Source organism: Tamandua tetradactyla, chromosome 6 (genome assembly GCF_023851605.1).
Source record: "Tamandua tetradactyla isolate mTamTet1 chromosome 6, mTamTet1.pri, whole genome shotgun sequence".
NCBI classification, from domain to species: Eukaryota; Metazoa; Chordata; class Mammalia; order Pilosa; family Myrmecophagidae; genus Tamandua; species Tamandua tetradactyla.
This window is the reverse complement of record NC_135332.1, coordinates 78,444,232-78,464,351: the sequence shown is the minus strand read 5'-3', so window position 1 is coordinate 78,464,351 and position 20,120 is coordinate 78,444,232. Positions and strand designations below refer to the sequence as shown.

Here is a 20,120-nt window from a genome sequence, read left to right as displayed (position 1 = left end):
ATTCAAAGGGAGAAATGTTAGATTGTATATATGGTAGCATTATAAAGATTAAAATCAAATCCATGGATCTACTATACAACAACTGTTAGAATGATAGACTTAGACCCAAACATGGGGCAAAAATTACAGAAGCTATTGCCCACCATTACCTGGGCAATATTGAGACGGGCTGTTCCCTCCACATTCCATCATATACTCCCTCCCTCTCTCCCTCCCACAGCCAATGGCTCAATGTCTTCACAGGCTCCCTCCCCACCCTGGGCAAACAGCTGAAAGTCCTTTCCTGTCCCACAGCTGCCAAACACTCACATCACTTATCACTGCACCTAGTCCCTCAGATACAAAATCTCCTCCATTATCCTTCCTTGGCAGACTGGAATCTGACTTTAGACCCCCATCATGCTGGTGCCTGAATAAATTCCTTTACCTGTAATCTGTTAGTATGTCAGCCTTTTTTAGAACCTAAAACAAACAGTGTACCATAAGTTTAACTATGGGCTTTATCTAATGGCACAATTTTAAAAATGACTATCATCAATTGAACAAATGTTCCACACCAAAGCAAGAAATTAATAATAGTATGGTATATGGCAGTCCTATATATTATGTATGATTGTTTTGTAGACCCACAAATTCTGTGATAAAGAAAAAAATTCAAAACACAAATGTCTCATGCTATAGATTAAAAATTTTTATTCTAAATAACACATGGGTCAAAATAAAAATTCCACATATCAACATCAGTAGGATACTACTCAGTTACCACTTAAAGTAAATAGAAACTTGAACACATGTATTATATGTAAAAAATGACAAAGTTAAGCAATTAAGCATTCCTTTAAAAGTATAGAGAAAAAACGTTGAATGAAAATAAAGTAAGCAGAAGACACAAAATATACATAGGTATTCGAGGTGGCTTGAAGCAGTATGTTTCCCAGAAAGGCATGTTCTTAAATTTAATCCGTTCCTGTGGATCTGGATACAACTTGGAGCCATTCGTTGAGGTTACTTCAGTAGAGGTGTGACCCACCTCATTCAGGGCAGGTCTTTATTCTCCAACTACAGTTCTCTGTTAATAGGATGAATACAGAAAGACAGAGAGAAAGCCACAGAAGTAAGAAGCTGGAAGCAATGAAACTGAGAGAGTAGAGTGAGACCATCAGATGCCACTAAGTGCCTTGCTATGTGGCAGAGAAGCCAAGAACTGCTGGCAGCAGGTCTTCAGGAAGAAAGCATCATCTTGGTGATGACTGGATTTGAGCATTTTCTTTGCCTCAGACTGCAAGTGTATAAATTCCCATTATTTTAATCCAGTTTATTGCATCTGCTTTAAGCAAACTAGGAAACTAAAAAAAAGGAGGATTAGCAAAGCTGCTTGACAGATCTTTATAAAAATTAATAATATTGAATTAACCACTCCTGAAATTGACTAATAAATAATAGAGAAAGCACAAATAACCATTTTCATCAATGAAAAATGGGACCTCATAGAGATATTGGAAAAATAAATGGATAAAAACCCAATGATAATGCTCTGGAATATGTTTATTGATTCTACAATATGTACAAATTCATGCCATCAGGATGCATGTACAAAAATGTGCACAGCTGCATTATTTGCAATATATTCATCAACAATAGAGTGCACAAATAAATTGTGGTATAGTCAAGCTACACAGTAAAGAAAATAAATAAACCCATAAATACTTATAAAAATATGTAGGAATTAAATAACTGTTATAATGAGAAATAATAAATTCAAGTCCTAAAAAATGTGTGTGATATGCAGAAAATCTATTGGTGGTGTCAGTATGCAAAACAGGTAGTAAAGCTATAGAAGAAAAAAAATGACTTCTATAATATCCAGAATAGTGGTTACCTCTGGGTATGGGGTCCTGAGCTGGTAGTAGCAAATAAAGGGGAGTCCTGTACTAATTTTGCACTCATTTAGGGTTTGAGGAATGGACACTGGTGGTATCTTTACAAATACTCTATAAACTGGGCACTTACATTCTGTATACACTTTCCAATTTTATTTTCACCATATAATGTTATTTGGATACAGATAGATATGTTAGAAGTGTTTTCAACTTATTATTAATTGAATGTAGGGTATCACCCAAAATCCTTCCTGGGAATGTAAAATTACTTCCTGTTGGATAGGATTGCTTCTATTCTTACCCCTTCAATAATCCTGAACCTAGAATAAACATTATAAAATAGTCATAATTTTGACTGAAAGATCTTTCAATGACTCCTGCTTTCCTATTGGAAAAGACCAAGCATATTAGCATTGTATATGTCCTTAATCATCTGAGTCTAGGTAACACCTTTGCTGTCCTTTATGTATTCATTCAAGGCTCATATCTTCCCTGTTCTTTCAACACCCCACTCATACTCAATGTGCTGTTTACAATTTCCATTTTTTACACTCATATCTATTCACATGCTATTCCTTTTTTTGAAGTGTTCTTTTATCTCTTAATATGGCAAATTATTTTTCCAACATAACTCCTCCAAGATCATTGCTGAGAGCTGGGATCCCCCTCTAGATGCTGTATGGTTCTCTAGTTGCAGCCTTCTCAGTTTTTTGGTGAACTTGCATCTCCTTTGTACACAACTCTCTCCTTCACTATTAAATAAACTGCTTGATAGAAGTATATGTGTTCTTTTCACTACACAGCATTTGTGACACAGAACATATTCAAAAAGGGTTGAATAAATAATTCAATGGTCCAATAATCCAGGATACTTTCAATTTCAGAGTGAGTTGACTGGGTGAATAATATTTATATTAAATCAAACAATTTAGAGACAAAACAGTTTTGGGAGAAGAAGATCAAATGAGTTTTGTGTTTTTTTGCATTTGATTTTCCAGTCCAATGAAATACTGAGGTGGAACTGTCTAATCAGGAGATGAAATAAATTTGGAAATTCTGCTCCTTCATTCAACAGGGACTTTTTGCTGATTCCCAGGTACACAAAGAAGGGCTAGAATAGAAGGGGAAAGTGGAGTCATGGGCAAGACCACTATTCTTCCCATCACACCTGGAAAAGTGTGAGTGTCCAACATTATCTAGACCCTTCAGGAGCAGGGCCCAGTGATGAGCACCTCATATATGTTAAACTCATGTAATATCCAAAGCCCCTTGGTGATGTTTATTTTGCTGCTTCTATTTTTATGATAGAGAAATCTAGGACACTGTGTAATGAATCCATTTCTCTATGGGAACTTAAAGTAGAAAATCTAGGAATTAACCCACAATCTCTCTAACTCTACGTAATGACCCCAAACTTTCATGCCTTCAAAGCTCACATCATGGGATGAGATACAAGACCAGCAAAGATTACAAAGGAAGGAGACTCAGATTGGTGCAGGAACAATGGGCCGCCTGTATATATTAATACACTCGCTCCTCAGAACATCTTGCGTAGGAAGTTTTGCTTTCCCCATCTTAGTGATGATGTGCAGGAAACCCCCAGGGTTTAGGAAAATTCTCAAAATGTTACACAGTTTTTTAGATTTTAAGTGACCGATCCAGGACTGAAATCCACAACTGGCTGATTTTAAATCCAATTCCCATTAATTTATTATAGCTAATTAAAACAGTCCCCTTACCTACTGGTAACTTCTAATTTAAGATTTCAGCTTTTCTTTTTTAATATTCACCAGGGTGACAAACACAGAAATAAAAATTTATTTCTGAAAAAAAATTAAACCTATGGAAAATATAACTTATCTAATAATACCTATAATATAGCAAGGATAATTAACATTGTCTAGTCTTAGATCTATAATGTCCATTTGAGCATGATTGCTCTTGTATTTCTCTCCTTTAACATGTCAATTTCTAAAATTAAAATTTTGCCTCACACTAGACAGCCCCTCTTACTTTTCAGCATTATCTTGTTTTCCTGAATTGATAGGATTACTTCTAGATTCAGAAGGAGTTTAGCAGGAATGTTTATTAAGTAGTGTATTAGTTAGCATTCTCTAGAGTAACAAAATCAACAGGAAACACTCACAAATATAAAATTTATGAAAGTGTCTCACGTAACAGTGGGAAAGCAGTGGATAATTTAAAGCAGGAATAACCATAAAGTGAGAAGCACTTGAATTCAGCTCACATCATGTAAAGAGAGGATTTGTCAATCCATCTGAAAATGCAGCAGACAAGAAAACACCTGGGTTCCATTTCTCAGTTGCAAATAAATACCTGGGTTCTGTGTCCCAGTGTTAATAACTTAACATCTTTGAGACCCAAATTATTTTCTTGCATTTTAATCAGAATTTATACCTTTCTTTCCTAATTTCTTCCCTATGAGGATGCTTAGGCATGAGTTATTTTGTTCATGAAAAGTAATAATAATTTCATGCTACTGGTAGATACACACAAACTCTTTTTTACCATGATAAACATTTGGGGAAGTAAAATTTTGCATCAAATATGAAACAATCTTACTGGTTTTCCCAGTTTTGGAAAGAAAAGACTAAGGAGAATAAGATTCCCTATATTTATACCACCTCAAACAGGTTTTAGTTCAAGCCTAAAGAAGCATTTATGTTTCATATGGAAACATTTTTAATTTCAATACTATGACATGAAATTAGAGGAACCCATTAATATCTTGAAAGTTAATGTTGATTGGTATTTGTTTCAAATATTTTATAATAACTGAATATTGAAAGCATTGATACTTACACTATGAATCTCAATTTCAACAATTGGAAAAATGTTTTCAGTTACCAAAGATAACACCAGCAGTCTCTGGAATACAATAGCCATATGTAAACTAGTTTGTAAGAACAGCCCATTGTTCTTGTTCCAATCTGAGCCTTCCTTCCTTTGTAATCTTTGCCTATCTTGTATTTCATCACATGATGTGAGCCTTGAAGGCATGGAAATTTGGAGTGATTACAGAGTCAGAGAGATTGTGGGCTAAATCCTAGATTTTCTACTTTAAGTTCCCATGGAGAAATGAAATTGCAAAGAGAGGGAGCAGCCAAAATTCCCTCTGCAATTCTGCAATGACTGAAAGTCTCTGCAATGATCACATTTAGGGTTTAAGAGTTGACTCCCCAAGATTCTTACCTAAATGATCAATTTGAGATAGGTTTAAAATGAAGGTACTGTATCTGGTTTTCCTTATGTCACCTATTGCATTGCAGATAAGAAGACTCCAACAAATTTAAATATGAAGAGATACATTGGATGCGTGAGCAGTGTGGGGGAGAAATAGCACTTGAAAGACAAAGAGAGCATATGGAGGAAGGCCCTGTGTTGGGAAACCTGAACTACAGAACTGAATGAGGGAGAGGTAGGCAGGGAAGGAGAGAAAGAGAGATGGTCATTTCCACATTTTCCCATTTGTAAGCCTTCTTAGGCTCATCCCCGATTGCATCACACTCTTCAGAACTCTTGTGACATCTTTGTTCCCGCAGCTGTAAATGAAGGGGTTGAGCCCAGGGGTGATGGTGTAAAAGGTAGATGTCATTATACTCCACTCAGCTGTTTGGTAAGAACTGGGAGCTTGTAGTGTAGCTGGCAGCTCCAAAAAATAGCAGGACCATGATCATGTGGGAGGAGCGGGTGGCAAAAACTTCCACTCCAATAATTGACAGAGTAGCACATTGTAGACACTCAATGATGGAAGTAATAGCTGATGCTAATATTAGTATTAGTGTTGCATAACACCGCAAGTACTGCTAGTGCTAAGAGCAGAACTGAGGTTCTCTGAAACTCAAAAGCCCAATAAAATATCCTTGAATATCTTTTGTCTATCATATCTCTCCATTAACTCCCTTCCCTCACAAAAACATATCAGTTCTGTCCAGTTTTCCTCATATAATGAGTTTGATGAGTATCATTATCAGGAATCCCTGAACAAAGTGAGTCCAGCTTGTTTGTTCAAACAGCTCAGGACTGTAGATCTGGTGCAGGGCAGGAGAGATCCAGTGGGCTGACAAGACCCCTCAAAATTCCAAAATGAGGTGTAAGACATTTAATTTATGAGCAGTCACTCAGAAAAATTATTTTTTACAAGAAATTTGGATTAATTTGGTGCATAAAATATAAACCCTCTGTAAAAAGATTGCAGTTTCCCTAAGTTTCAAGGATTTAGTTGGAAAAGCAATTGATTTTTATTCTTTCTTTTGTTTATACCCTTGACCCCCTAGTAGTGTTTAATATGTGAGACATTCTGGACACACTTACTGAGTGAATGAACATATTAAAAGTGCCGACTGAACCAGTGCAGTTAAACACACACAGCTGCAGCTCTACAACCTGGCTGAGGTGTCCCTCCAGGCATGCATCTAAGGGTGTTTAGAAAACTAACAACATCTCCCACCCTTTAAATCCACAGATTTGCTCAGCAACTGCTTTGCCTGTATATTTCAATTTTTAATTTTCTAATTCAACTGCTTTAATCACATTTGACTCACTTATCCTGAAATCATTTAAGTTATGGAAACACTTAGGTTCTACACTACAGAAGTGTCAGGAGATCCATGACCAAGATAAAGTCCCTCATTGTGAACTCCTAGGCAGAGAAATAGTTTTCAAAGCACTGTTCAACAAGTACTTTACAGGACAGATCCCAGAGTTTGTCATGGGCTACCATACGATCCTCTCATATTTTTCATTCTAGCTGCTCCAGAATATAGGCGGCTAGAAGGCTTAAATATTTTTTTGTCATCACAATTGACTTTTTTCCCTTCTTTTTTGTGAAAAATAACATATACAAAAAAGCTATAAATTTCAAAGCACAGTACCACGATTAGTTGTAGAACACATATCAGAGTTTGACATGGGTTACAATTCCGCAATTTTAAGTTTTTATTTCTAGCTGCTTTAAGATACTGGAGACTAAAAGGAATATCAATTTAATGATTCAGCAATCGTATTCGCTTGTTAAATCATATCTTCTCTGTATAACTCCACCATCACCTTTGCTCTTTCCATCCCTCTGAAAGGACTTCCTTTTCAGCAGGGACCATCCCTCCTAGAAACCAGTGGGGCTTGTAATAGGAGGAAATTTCCTCTGTTGTCAGGTTTTCAGAGTATATATGCAAGTGTATCACCCAAGAGGTGAGCTTCAATGGAGGGGACTGGTAAACAGATGGCAGGACTGCCGAGGACAACAGTGAGAGGCTGAGAGAGTTTATCCTCAAGGGCTCTGGCCCGGGGGTGAATGCTGGGCTCTGGTAATTGTGCCTGGCTGGGGTGAAATAGGTGCAGAGCTAGCATTCTTTTCTGCAGATGTCTGGCATGTCATAAGGGAGAAAAGATGGAGACAAAAGTGAGTAGAAGTCCCTTTTCTGGTGAGACACCATCCTACTTTCTTTGGAGAGGATGGGAATAATTGTTACCCATCATAGGAGGCTTTTAAAAAGTGATCATGTTATCCTATTAGGATTTTCAGTACCCTGAAAATCAAAGGACTATTTATTATTTGACAGGGAGAAATTTGCTGACACCCTCCTAGGGAGTCCTTGCCTGTATTGGACTTGGCAGTCTGCCTCATGCTTTCTAGTGGGGTCTTGGGAATACTTTCCACTCAGCTGGGGTCAAGCTCCTGATCCCTTACAGCTTGCAGTTACTTGCTCAGAGTTACTCTCCTTTTTGACCATCCACAAACACAGGGACCAAAACTCTCTTATGTACCTTGCATGCCAAATGCTCAGCATAGTGCTTGTCACAAGTGAATGCTGGCTGAATGAAAACTTGAATAGATTCCCCCCATTGCAAGGTCATTTTCCAAGATCTGACAATATTGACTTTGATTCTATTCCCATTGATTTCTATCTCTCTCTCCCCCTTGCCACTGCCATAGTCAAGAACACAGCATCACCTCTCCCTGGGTCATCTCTTAACTGCATCCCTTTCCTTCCCCCACCCAGCCTGTCTGCCTTAAATCCATGCCAGTCTGTAGCCCCAGTGAATTTCCAAAGTTCTGCTCTCTGTCCTTTGTTAATTCCCTCCATAGAAACTTTCAAGGGCTCCCCACTGCTTATAGAAGGAAACCCATAGTCCTTGTCTGGCTACTAAAGGCCCTTAAGCACATATGCCCACTCTTTATGTATAGTTCTGTGCACTCTTCTGGTCCCATGAACATGCCTCATTCCACTGCCTCTGCCTGGAAAGTGCTTACTTATCACAGCACTAGTAACCATATGTCCAAATCCTTCCCACTTGTGATATTATGATGTCATTCAAGTCTCACAAAATCTCTGAGTCAGTAACTCCTTAAAGAAACACTTCTCATAGATAAAACTGTTTGTATAAACTAAGTGAAAGAGACTTCTGTTTTTTCCTTTACTGCACTGGGATGCATTACAATATTGACACCCAATGAGGATGTTTAAATTTATTTTCAGAATCCCTGTGTCAAAAGAAACAAAGTTACCCATGTAATCCAATATAATGCAAGCTGCAGGTTACTGAAAGGGAAACTGCTCAAGCAGGGAGATGTCAAACTGGGAAAGTCAGTTGGAGAGTCTCAATAGCCTTCCTGGTCGCAGTGACTTATAAAGGCATTTGGAGGGTTCCCAAGTGGAAAGTTACCATGATTGGTTGGCATTTATGTTTATTTATTTGTTTTTTTTATTACAGAGGAGGGTCTTACCCAATGAGGAACAGATGTATGTGGGTTAGTGTGATTTATTTATCTGATAGGCTTTCTCCACTGGACCCAAGCTGGCTTATTATGAAGCAACTAGTGTGGCTCAAGCTGCAGTTTTATGGGGCCTCAGAAGGTCCCCTCCCTGTGACCATTGTTTCATCTTTTGGAAAGTCCCTGTCTCTCTGTCATTTCTCAGAAAAGAGTAGCTCCCAGGAAATAAAGGGAATCATTTTTGAAAGAAAAAAAAAGTAGCTCCCAGCAATGTTCAAGGCAGTATATTCAGGCCCATCAAACCAACCCTGTTTTTAAAGTAGTTGTAAATCTGGATTTTTATGCTTTACTCACCTGATTTTTAAATACTGATAGGTGAAACAAAATTTGTCAGCAGATGGGATGTGACCCATGAGCTCAAATGTTATTTGTTCCACTCCTAGAAGTCACTTGCTTCTGAGACAATAACTCTCATTTCTCTTTGCTAATATATATATATGAACTTTGTCCCACTTCTTTTTTCAAAAAATGAGTATTTCTATGTATTGCTTTGGCTTTTCCTTTTCTGATAGATGTTTCAAAAATAAGCAGCAAAAGGCTCCCATTTAACTTTTCCAAAATTTAATTTTCTCAAATAATGAAAGGAAAAAAAGCAAACAACTTCCAGTATATACCTGGGTCTCCATGTTGAAATCATAACAGCTGCAAAAGGGAACAGATGGTGTCTTGATTTCAAGGAGATATTTATTGCTAAATAGGAATTAAGTAATTTACACAGTGGTCAGCAATGTACAAGTGTATTTCTCTTTCAGTCTTAGCCCTGAGTGTTTTTAAATAAATATAAATTAAAAATTTTATGTGGTTTTTGTGGTAGTTAGGTTCAGGTGTCAACTTGGCCAGGTGATGGTGCCTAGTTCTGTTGCTGTGGACATGAGCCATTAGCATGGTAAACCCATCTTTGGCTGATTACAGCTGCAGTCAGCTAGGCAGAGTGCCTTCCTCAATGAGTGATGTTTAATTTAATTAGCTGGAGGCTTAAAAGAGAAGTCAGAAGAGAGCTCAGTGCAGCACAGCCCTAGCAGCTCAGCATACCTCATCTCAGCACTTATAGCTCAGCCCAGATGTTTGGAGATGCAGAAAGGAATTGCCCTGGGGGAAGTTGTTGGAACCCAGAAGCCAGGAGAGAAGGCCAGCAGACATTGCCCTGTGCCTTCCCACATAAGCGGGAACCTCAGATAAAAGCTAGTTGTCTTTCCACTGAATAACTATAATTTTTTAACCAAATAAATCTCCTTTTATTAAAAGCCAATCCATCTCTGGTGTGTTGCTTTCTGGTAGTGTTAGCAGACTAAAACAATTATATATAATATAATTTCCAAATATTTTCTTCCATTGAGTTGGCTGCCTCTTCATTTTTTTTACAAAGTCTTCTGAGGTGCAGGAGCATTTGATTTTGAGGAGTTTCCATTTATTTTTTCTTTTGCTGCTTGTACTTTGGGTATAAAGTTTAGGAAGCTACATCTTATTACTAGGTCTGGAAGATGAACAATTATGAATATAATATAAACATCTTATTTTTCAAAAGTAAAAGAAAACAAGCAGTTTGCATATTTTAAAAATCATTTTATTGTTATTACCCAGCTTTTAAATCCACTGAAGAATATTGTGCTGTAAGTTGGGAGTTGCATTTTCTCTGTTACTTTGTTTATAATATTAAAATTCCTATGGAGGGTTGGGAAACTATATGCATGCCCTAGGTTGTGCTCTCTGGGCAGTGACGTTAGCCACTGTGTAGTATATGGAAAACAATCTTCAGTGAACTAGCCCAGCCAAGGTCACTAAACAAATAAACAGGCAAACAAGCACATGACAGTAATCATGGGGGGTGGGGAATCAGCACTCAGAATTGCTACAATATGTTGTCTAAAATGTCCACTTTTCAAAAAAATTTTTGAAATTTTTTTTTTAATTATGAAACATGCGAAGAAACTGGAAAGTGTGACCCATACCCAGGAAAAGAATACAGGCAACAGAAACTGCCTTTGAGGGAGCCCAAATACTGGACTTAGCAGACAAAGACTTCAAAGCTGCTATTGTAAATATGTCCAAGGAACTAAAGGAAAACATGCTTAAGGAATTAAAGGAAGGTGTGATGACAATGTTTCATTAAATATAGACCATCCATAAAGAGAAAACTTATAAAAAAAAACAAAAGAACCAAATGGAAATTCTGGAGTTGAAAAGTACCATAACCAAAATGAGAATTTCACTACAATTCAGTTGATTTGAGCTGGAAGAAGAGAAAACATTAAGTAATCTGAAGATAAATTGATGGAGATCATGTAATATGAAGAACAGAGAGCAAAAAGAATGAAGCCAAATGGATAGAGTCTCAGAGAGAGACAGGATCATTAAATATACTGACATACTTGTAATGGGAGTATCAGAAGGAAAGGAGAGAAAAAGAAGCAGAAGATGTAGTCAGTGCAATAATGGCTGGGAGATTCCCAAGTCTGATGAAATGCATTAATCTACTCATCTGGGAAGCTCAAGGAATGCAAAGTAGGATAAATGCAAAGAGATCCACACCTGGAAACATCATAGTCAAAATGATGAAAGACAAAGAAGAAATCTTAAAGCAGCACAAACCCTACAAGGGAACCCCAATAACATTACCTGGTGACTTCTCATCAGAAATAGCAGAAGTCAGAAGGCAATAGGATGACATGTTTAAAGTGCTGAAAGAAAAAAATGTCAACCAAGAATCTTATATCTACAAAAAGCAAATAAACAGATCATCAAAAACTGAGAGACTTTATTGCTTGCAGACCTACTTTACAAGAAATACTAAAGGATGTCTGACTTCAGATTAAAAGCATATGACATCAGAGAGTAATTTGAATCTATATTAAAAAATAAAACAAGCGTCCTCATGAAGATAATTATGTGGTAATTACAAATGACAATATAGTTGCATATTTCTTTTCCTTTCTTCTCTTGACTGATTTAAAACGTAACGTGATATATTCATAATTTCATTGTTGGGCCTGTAACATATAGAAATGTAATATATTTGACAATAAAAGTACAAGGAAGAGGGTGGAAGCAAAGCTGTATCAGTGTGAGGAAATGACAGACAGTAATTCAAATCTCTAGGGAAAAACATGGAAGTATCTATAAAGAAAAAAACTATAAAAAAAAAGAACCAAGTGGAGAATCATAAAAAGGCAATATAACAAACTTTATAAATATATACTGCTTTTCTTCCTTTTGTAGTTTCTTTAAAAGATATACCATTATATAAAGTAATATTTATAATAATGTATTATTGGGTTTGTAACATATATAGACACACTATTTTAAATAATATACACAAAAAGAAGAGGAGGGAATAAAGCTTGAAAAATAGGAACAAAATGGGAGGATTCACACTTCCCAACCCAATTTCAAAAGGTGTTACTAAGCTGTAGTAATTAAGATGGCAGTGTTCTGGCTTAAGGATAGACATAAATAAATAGAATAGAATAGAGAGTTCATAAATAAGCCTTTGCATTTATGGTCGAATAATCTTCAACAATGATACCAAGACAATTCCAGAAATGGTGCTGTAAGAACTGGATATCCACATGCAGAAAAGTTGGTCTCACTCCTTATACCCTACCAAAAAAATTAACTCAAAATGATTCATAGAATTAAATGCAAGAGTGCAAACTATGAAATCTTTAGAAGAAAACTTAGGCATAAATTTTCATGGCCTTAGGTCAGGCAATGGTTTCTTAGATATGACAGCAAAAGTACAGTGACAAATGAAAAATAGATAAATTGTACTTCATAAAGATGGAAAACTTCTGTGCTGCAAAGGACACTATCAAGAACATGAAAAAGACAACCCATAGAATAGGATGCAAATCATATATCTGATAAGAAACTTGGATCCAGGATATAGAAAGAACTCTTTTTTAAAATGTAATTTTACTGAGCTATAGTCGCACATCATACAGTCCATCAAAAGTGTACAATCGATGGTTCCCAGTATCATTATATAGCTGTGCATTCATCACCATGATCATTTTTGAACATTTGCATTACTCCAGAAAAAGAAATAAAAAGAAAAAAGGAAAACCCAAATATCCCATATCCATTCCCTACCCTCTTATTGACTACTAGTCTTGGGCTTTACCCTATCTTAAGGCTTAAAACAGAGACAGGTTAACTAAGACATTGTAGTATTGTCAGAAATATAAATATACAGGATATATAAAGAACTATTAAAACTCAATAACAAAAGACAAGTAATCCCATTAAAAAATAGGCAAAAAACTTGCATAGATGTTTCTCCAAAGATGACATACAAAGGCCAATAAGCACATTTCAAAATGCTCAAAATCATTAGTCATTAGGGAAATGCAAATCAATGACATACAATTCATAGCCACTAGAAGGGCTACAATAAAAAAGACAGATAATGACAAGTGCTGACAAGAATGTAGAGAAAGGAACCCTCATACATTGGTAGTGGGAATGTAAAATAGTGTGGCCTCTTTGGAGAAAGCTTTGGAAGTTCCTTAAAATATTAAACATGGGGTTACTATATAACCCAGACATTCCACTCCCAGGTAGACACCCATGAGAAAGGAAGAATTTGTCTACATAAAAAGCTTGCACATGAATGTTCACAGCAGCTTCATACATAAGAGCTGCAAAGTGGAAACAACCCAAGTGTCCATCAACAGATAAATGGGTAAGTAAAATGTAGTATATACATACAATGGAATATTACACAGCCACAAAAAGGAATAAAGTCCTGATAAATACAACATGGATGAATCTTGAAGACATTATGTTAAGTGAAGGAAGTCAGATACAATAGCCACATGTTATATGATCCATTTATATGAAACATCTAGAATAAGCAAATTCATATAGACAGAAAATAAGTTAGGCGTTATAAGGGTTGAGGGGAGGAGAGATGGGAGATGAGAAGTAATGGCTTAATCAGGAGTTACTCTTTGCCATCACGAACCTGTTTCAAAATTAGATGTGATGATGGCTGCATAATTGTGAACATACTAAGACTGTAGGTTATACATTTTAAAGGTTGAATTTAATCGTTTGTGAATTATATCTCAATAAATCTGTTTTTAAAAAACATTCAATTAGCCCCATAGCATATGACAAATAACAGTTACTTGACTCACTATTTGGAATGCTTTAGTTGTGATACATTTAATTTACATGTGAAGGTCTATTTTGGAGGGGTTACATTTCCAGTCCATTAAGCCATATATTCCTGTTTTGAAATAAATGTCACAGTAATTTGATGTTGATTGCAGGAGAATGCCTTCTAGTATTTGGTGGTGTAAATATGCCGTTTTTTTTCTCTTATGATAATGCCTGTAAAAGTATGTGTGTTTGTTTTCTTTACAAATTTTAGGATATTTTAAAAAATTCTACCAAATATCCTTTTCAGGTTTTAACTGGAAATGTTATAAAATCTAAAATTCACATGGGCAGAAATAGATTTAATCTATCCATTCACTACTTTTTATTTAGAATTTATTTTTTTGCTAGAGTTCTGCAATTTTCTTTAATTACATCTTTCATTAAACTACTTTATATGCATTTTTAACATGCTCACCTGCCGCTTCCTAACTTATTATTAGCAGTGTATGTAGTTACAATTGATTTTTCAATTTTTATCTAATGTTTGACCATTTTACTAAGCTATTTTATTATCTCCCGATTTTTAGGGATTGAATTTCATCTTTTAAGACTATAATCATATACTCTGCTGTTAAGAAATTTTTACTTCGACATGTACAATTTTTATTTCTCTATTGAGGTTTTGGAATTGGATTGGTTTTCCTAAGAATGTAATAATATCTTGCTATTAAGAAATTTTTTCTATCCTTTACCATTTTTATTGATGCTATTTCTTTTTCTTGACTCATAAATGACTGAATTATTTGATCTTTATTAAAATAATGGAGTCCAAAGTTATCTTGTCTTAGTCTCGATTTTAAGGGAAATACAGAAGCACTTCAACAGAAAAGACATGATCTTTGGAGTCAGAAAATGTAGGCTGGATTCTTCTTTTGAGTAACTTTTAGCAATTTGAATTTAAACATGTCTCATCTTTGAGTCTCAGGTTCTTAACTTCTAACATATAGTCAGTGGTTTAATACCTGCTCTAACTTCTTTTTATAAATAATTTTTAAAACATTTTTATTACGAAATAATACACACACTCACACACACTATATATATACATATTTCAAAGTACATTGTAACGAGTAGTTGAACAGATTTCAGAGTTTGAGATGGGTCACTGTTTCACAATTTTAGGTTTTTCCTTCTAGCTGCTCCAAGGCAATGGAGACTAAAAGAAATCTCAATATAATGACTCAGCCCTCATACTCATGTGTTAAATCCTATCTTCTCTGTCCTGACTCCTCCTTCTCCTTTGATCCTTCTCCCAATCTTTAACAGCATTTGGGCTCTGCCTTTTCTAACTTTCTAGCATTGGGGAGGGCTGTTGATAACACCAGATGGGGGAGGGAACTGGTTGATGTTCTGCAGAGGCAGCTCCTCTGGCTTTCAGGACTTAACTGGCCTAGGGACACAGCTGAAGATTGTATGTTTCTGGAAAGTGACCATAGCTCACGGAATCTTGGTAGAATCTCAGATAGAGCCCTAGGTGTTCCTTGGGGTCAATGGGAATGGTTTGGGTTGGAGTTGGCAAACATGGTCATTAGCAGCAAGCAGCTGAAGCCTGCAGAAGTTCGCCTCCAGACAAGCCTCTCCACGCTATTAGAACTCGCTTTGCACATGCACCTTACTTTATTACATTTCTTTTGATCCTCATTGCTGCATGGACAAGAAAGGGGTATTATATTGTTACAGCAATTTTAACTTACATTCTAATAATATGCGGGGGTGGGGGTGGGGGGGGATGTTTTCTTTTCCTGAAAGGAAGATTTGGGATGATGCAAAGGCAGTCTGCCAGCTCCGGGGCCTCCCAGGCCAGCGGGCAGACCCCGAGCACAGCCTCTCATTGGCCAGCGGGCTCGGGATCTTGACCAATCACACCCTGCCGGGTCACCATGGTTACGGGACGTGCCGACGCAGGGGGGTAGGGGAGCCCTTCCTGCTCAGTACCTGGACACACCATGGCACAAAACTTGTATGGGCCGCGCGTCCGGATGGGGAACTGGAACGAGGACCTGTACCTGGAGGAGGTAAGGAGGGCTGTGTCCGGGGGCGGACCTCCGACTGCGCCCGGGCCCCCCGGCCCTCAGACCCCGCGGGCTCAGGAGCCCAAATTCAGCTTCAGGTTGCGTCTCCTCCTCTGGATGTCCAGAGTCTCCTCTTTCGCGGGAATACACCAGAATCCCCTAAAAGCTCATCCGTTTCTAACCTGCAGTCCCAGGTCGCATGGTCTTTTGAGTACCATGCCTTTCTCTTCCATTTCCTTAGCTTCCCAAACTCAGGTGCCCTGACGCCAGGCCTGGGCCGAGCCTCAGTCGGGAGCCCCCCACCTTTCCCCCACTTCCCCACCTCACCCCCCCCCCCCCTTCTAGTAAGTTCCTGGAGGCACAGCCTCAGAGGCTGCAATCCAGCTGGGGGCAGGCACTAAATAGGAACAGCCCTGCGCTCACGCTGACATCCCTCCCTCTTTTCACACATGCTCTCCTGAGGGTCCCCAGTACTGCTTTACTGGCATTGTCCTCACTGGCTTGTATTCTTGTTTGCTGGGGTGGGGTCCTTCACAAGGCCCTGGGACAAGCCACTGCCCTGTACCTATCTGGTTGGGTGAGAGTGGGCTTTCAGGTGTCTGTCATCCTACAACCAGGGGACACAGTGGTCTCCAGGTTGTGTTTCATGATTTTCCCTGGCTGGAGTGATGATAGATACATGACTTTTCTTTTACTTTTTTTTGTCTTTCTCATTTTCCAAACATTCTGCAATGAAATTAAAATATCAAAATAATGCTAAAAATATTCCCACGATTTTCATTATACTTACATTTCTTTTCCTGTTCTGGAAGAATTGAAATCTTGGTTTTTCAACTTGAGGTAATTCTGATCTAAAAGCTGCTAGCTATGAAAAATAATAAAAAAAAAAAAACACTACCAGCTGTTATCTGTGCAATTCAGAACTATTATTGACCCTTTGGATTTCATTCATTTTATGTTTAACCAGGAGTGCGTGAAAGATTTCTTAGAGAAGAGGGATAAAGGGGAACTTCTCATACAGAGAAACCACAGACTAAAAGAGAATTTTTTGAGACAGGTAATTTAAAATTCAGGCATTATTTTCAAAATTTTGTCAAATTAAGTGAGCATATATGTTAAGTAAACAAAACTTCCATAATGGGTTATCATTGGGAAATATCAGGTTTTAAAAAATAATCTGAAGACCATAGTGTTAAAAATTCCCCAAGAATTCAAGAATATAACAGAAGCCTGTTCTTAATTAGGTTTATCTTAATTTCCAAATAAAGAAATGAGTGGATTTATAAATAAATTGGATAAATAAAATGTCGCTTAGTTGGTGGTCAAGAAACATTTGATGAATGTAGAATAAATGTATTTATAGTGGGGTCAACCTGGCTTGATTTGGCTTCATTTGGGAAACCTGTGGGCTTTGCCATGACAAAATGGTTGGGGGGGGTGTGGCAGGAAAGCAAAGAAGACAAAGGATTTGAGGGGATCCAAGAGAACCCCGTATTGAAATAGATCATGCAACTGGGAGAAGTCTTAGTACTTGCTGTTAGTGAATTGTATGTTTTATTGAAAAAATTCCCGTTAAAATTGTAGATGCAGCTTTCCATATCTGAAGATGGCTATCTCCACTATGGCAACAGCATTCTACTGGTGAATCCTGACCATCCTGACAGAGACACTGATCTGTTTCTGAATGGGGACCTGAGCCTCTGCATGACTCCTGAAGACATCACAGCCCGCCTGAGTGATGAAGTGGAGGTACCCTGTGGCCTGAGCGCAGTGCAAACCAACATCCCGATTGGCAGAAACACTTTTATCATTTTGAGGTAGAGAGATTTCCATTTTAAGGTCATTTTCATCACAAATAACAGTTTTCACTTGTAGTTAACAGGTGCCTGAGGGTTAGAGCAGGGCTTATTGGTATGAAGTTTATGTGGATATTCCCTGTGATTCTCATCTTGCTTTCTTACCTTGGAATTACAGTTAAGAGGCCTTTACAATCCCTTTTAACTTAGACTGCCTAATTGGTGACTTGTGTTCCATTCAAAAGTGTTTAATTCATAGGTATAGGATTCAGGTAATTAAATTCATATTCTTATTGGAAATTTATCTTCATACCATTTCAGGGTGCTTTGAGCTCATTTGAGTTCTTTTATTGTTGTTAATGTGGCTATGTTATTACTAATTTTAATTTTTATTGTACAGTATAACATATATACAAAGAAAAGAAATAAAAAAGCAATTGTTTTCAAGTACTCTTCAACAAGTAGTTACAGGACAGATCCCAGAGTGTCGTGGGTTACCATATGATCCTCTCAGATTTTTCCTTCTAGCTGTTCCAGCATATGGGAGGCTAGAGGACTTAAATACATTTTTATCACCACAATCAACTTTTTTCTTTTCTTTTTTGTAAAAAATAACATATATACAAAAAAAGCAATAAATTTCAAAGCATAGCACCACAATTAGTTGTAGAACATATTCAAAGTTTGACATGGATTACGATTCCACAATTTTAGATTTTTACTTCTAGCTGCTCTAAGATGCTGGAGACTAAAAGAGACATCAGTGTAATGATTCAGCATTCATACTCATTTGTTAAATCATATCTTTTCTGAATAACTACACCATCACCTTTGGTCTTTCCATCCCTCTCTTTAAGGGTGTTTGGGCTACGGCCATTGTAACTTTTTCACATTGTAAGGGTCTGTCACTAATATGGGGTAGGGAGATGGAATTATCTGATATTCTGGAGAGCCTGGGCCCTCTAGATTTTTCAGATAAAAACCTCTAAGTTTTATATGGACCAGTGACCCATCTGGAGGTTGTAGGTTTCTGAAGAGTTACCCTAGTGCATGGAACCTCTGTAGAATCTTATATATTGTCCTAGGTGTTCTTTAGGATTGGCTGGAATGGTTCTGGTTGGGGGTTGGCAGGTTATTATAGGTAGCAAGGTCTAACTGAAGCTTACATAAGATCAACCTCCAGAGTAGCCTCTCAACTCGATTTGAACTCTTTTTGCCACTGATACTTTATTAATTACACTTCTTTTCCCCCTTTTGGTCAAGGTGGAATTGTTGATGTCATGGTGCTAGGGCCAGGCTCATCCCTGGGAGTCATCTCTCAGGTTGCCAGGGAGACTTTCACCCCTGGGTGTCATGTCCAACATAGCCGGGAGGGCAATGATTTCACTTGCAGAGTTGGGGTTATAGAGAATGAGGCCAATGTGGCTATGTTATTTTTACAATAGAAATATCTAGTTTAATGCAAGGTGGCACTACATGGCATTTACTCTTGAAATTAATTATCCATTAAGAAAAATACTTCAGGCAATTTTGGAAATGAACAGCTGAGACCTCAGAGGACAAATAGATACATGATTACAATTTAAAACACCATTTCCTTCACTTTTAAACTAATTTATAACTTTATATAGCAATGTTTTTATTATAAAAATATAGCCAATTGTTTAAGTCTTAGTGAAGCTTCTTCAATTTAGATTTCTTCTGAATACAGATCATTTATGGTAAGAGAGCTAAAAATTGGTTCTTTCTAGTTCCTGAAGATTTGGAGGGAAGATAGTATTAAACACCTACTACTGGGTTACTAGATTTTCTCTAAAAATGTCAGACACACTTGACCAGAATTCCTGGTGTAAGGTAGCTTGGTGTGCTCAGAACAGTCTAGCCAAAGGCTCAGAAAGTGGGAAGTTCTGTTTTCTGGCTATGGTAGAGGGCAGGGAATAGTGTATAGGGGGATTTGAAAGCCAAAACAAAATCCTTTTATTTTGTTATTTAATTTAGTTACAGTGTATGATTTTAAAAATTCAGTACACAAAAAATAAAGCTATAGAATGATTCTAATACAGAGAGTTTACAGTACATTTCTTCTCATCTGACAGTGTAGATGGAAATGCCATTGGTCAAGTTCTTCAATATGGGCAGAACTTTTGCCTTGGGATACAAGAGAGATTTGCAGACAAAATGGTGAGTCATCACTTTGCATGTCTACTCTGGACCTATCACCTTTGTTTCCATGTGGGCAAGTAGCTCTAGTAGTGGGCAGAGGGGTCCAGCAGCAGGGATTCCTTCTGTGGCTGCATTATAATTTCAGCCTGCAGTTTTTCATGGGCAGCTTTGGACCAAGCCTTTCGTTCTAACTTTGTAAGTTACAAAAATACACCCTTGAAAGCTAAAATGTTAGTGAGGAAGCATTTTTTTACATTGCAGCTGGCGAGAAGCTAATTTTTTTAAAGTTTATTTTTATTTAAGCCGTTGT

The 20,120-nt window shown here is 37.3% G+C and overlaps 1 protein-coding gene and 1 long non-coding RNA gene across 12 annotated transcripts in view; both read left to right on the top strand.

Moving 5' to 3' along the window:
- Window positions 1-11,564, top strand: part of LOC143688446 (uncharacterized) — a 123,008-nt gene extending 111,444 nt beyond the window's left edge. For 2 of the 8 annotated variants that reach the window (XR_013178016.1, XR_013178018.1), the window contains 2 exons: window positions 2,956-3,058; window positions 5,171-5,773. This is a non-coding gene — a long non-coding RNA (uncharacterized LOC143688446). Of the gene's footprint in view, window positions 1-2,878; window positions 3,059-5,170; window positions 5,774-10,602 lie in introns of those variants that run through there. The other 6 variants (XR_013178019.1, XR_013178020.1, XR_013178021.1 and 3 more) reach the window with 4 other exon arrangements.
- A 4,052-nt stretch (window positions 11,565-15,616) lies between these two features.
- The window catches only part of LOC143688443 (cilia- and flagella-associated protein 161-like), an 80,809-nt gene continuing 76,305 nt past the window's right edge, over window positions 15,617-20,120 (top strand). For 2 of the 4 annotated variants that reach the window (XR_013178006.1, XR_013178005.1), the window contains exons 1-4: window positions 15,677-15,854; window positions 16,819-16,908; window positions 17,436-17,668; window positions 19,744-19,828. Coding sequence is in view for 2 of the 4 variants with exons in the window: in XM_077166343.1 (XP_077022458.1) it covers window positions 15,786-15,854; window positions 16,819-16,908; window positions 17,436-17,668; window positions 19,744-19,828 (477 nt within the window). In the remaining 2 variants the exon portion in view is untranslated. Of the gene's footprint in view, window positions 15,855-16,818; window positions 16,909-17,435; window positions 17,669-19,743; window positions 19,829-20,120 lie in introns of all 4 variants that reach the window. The other 2 variants (XM_077166343.1, XM_077166344.1) reach the window with 2 other exon arrangements.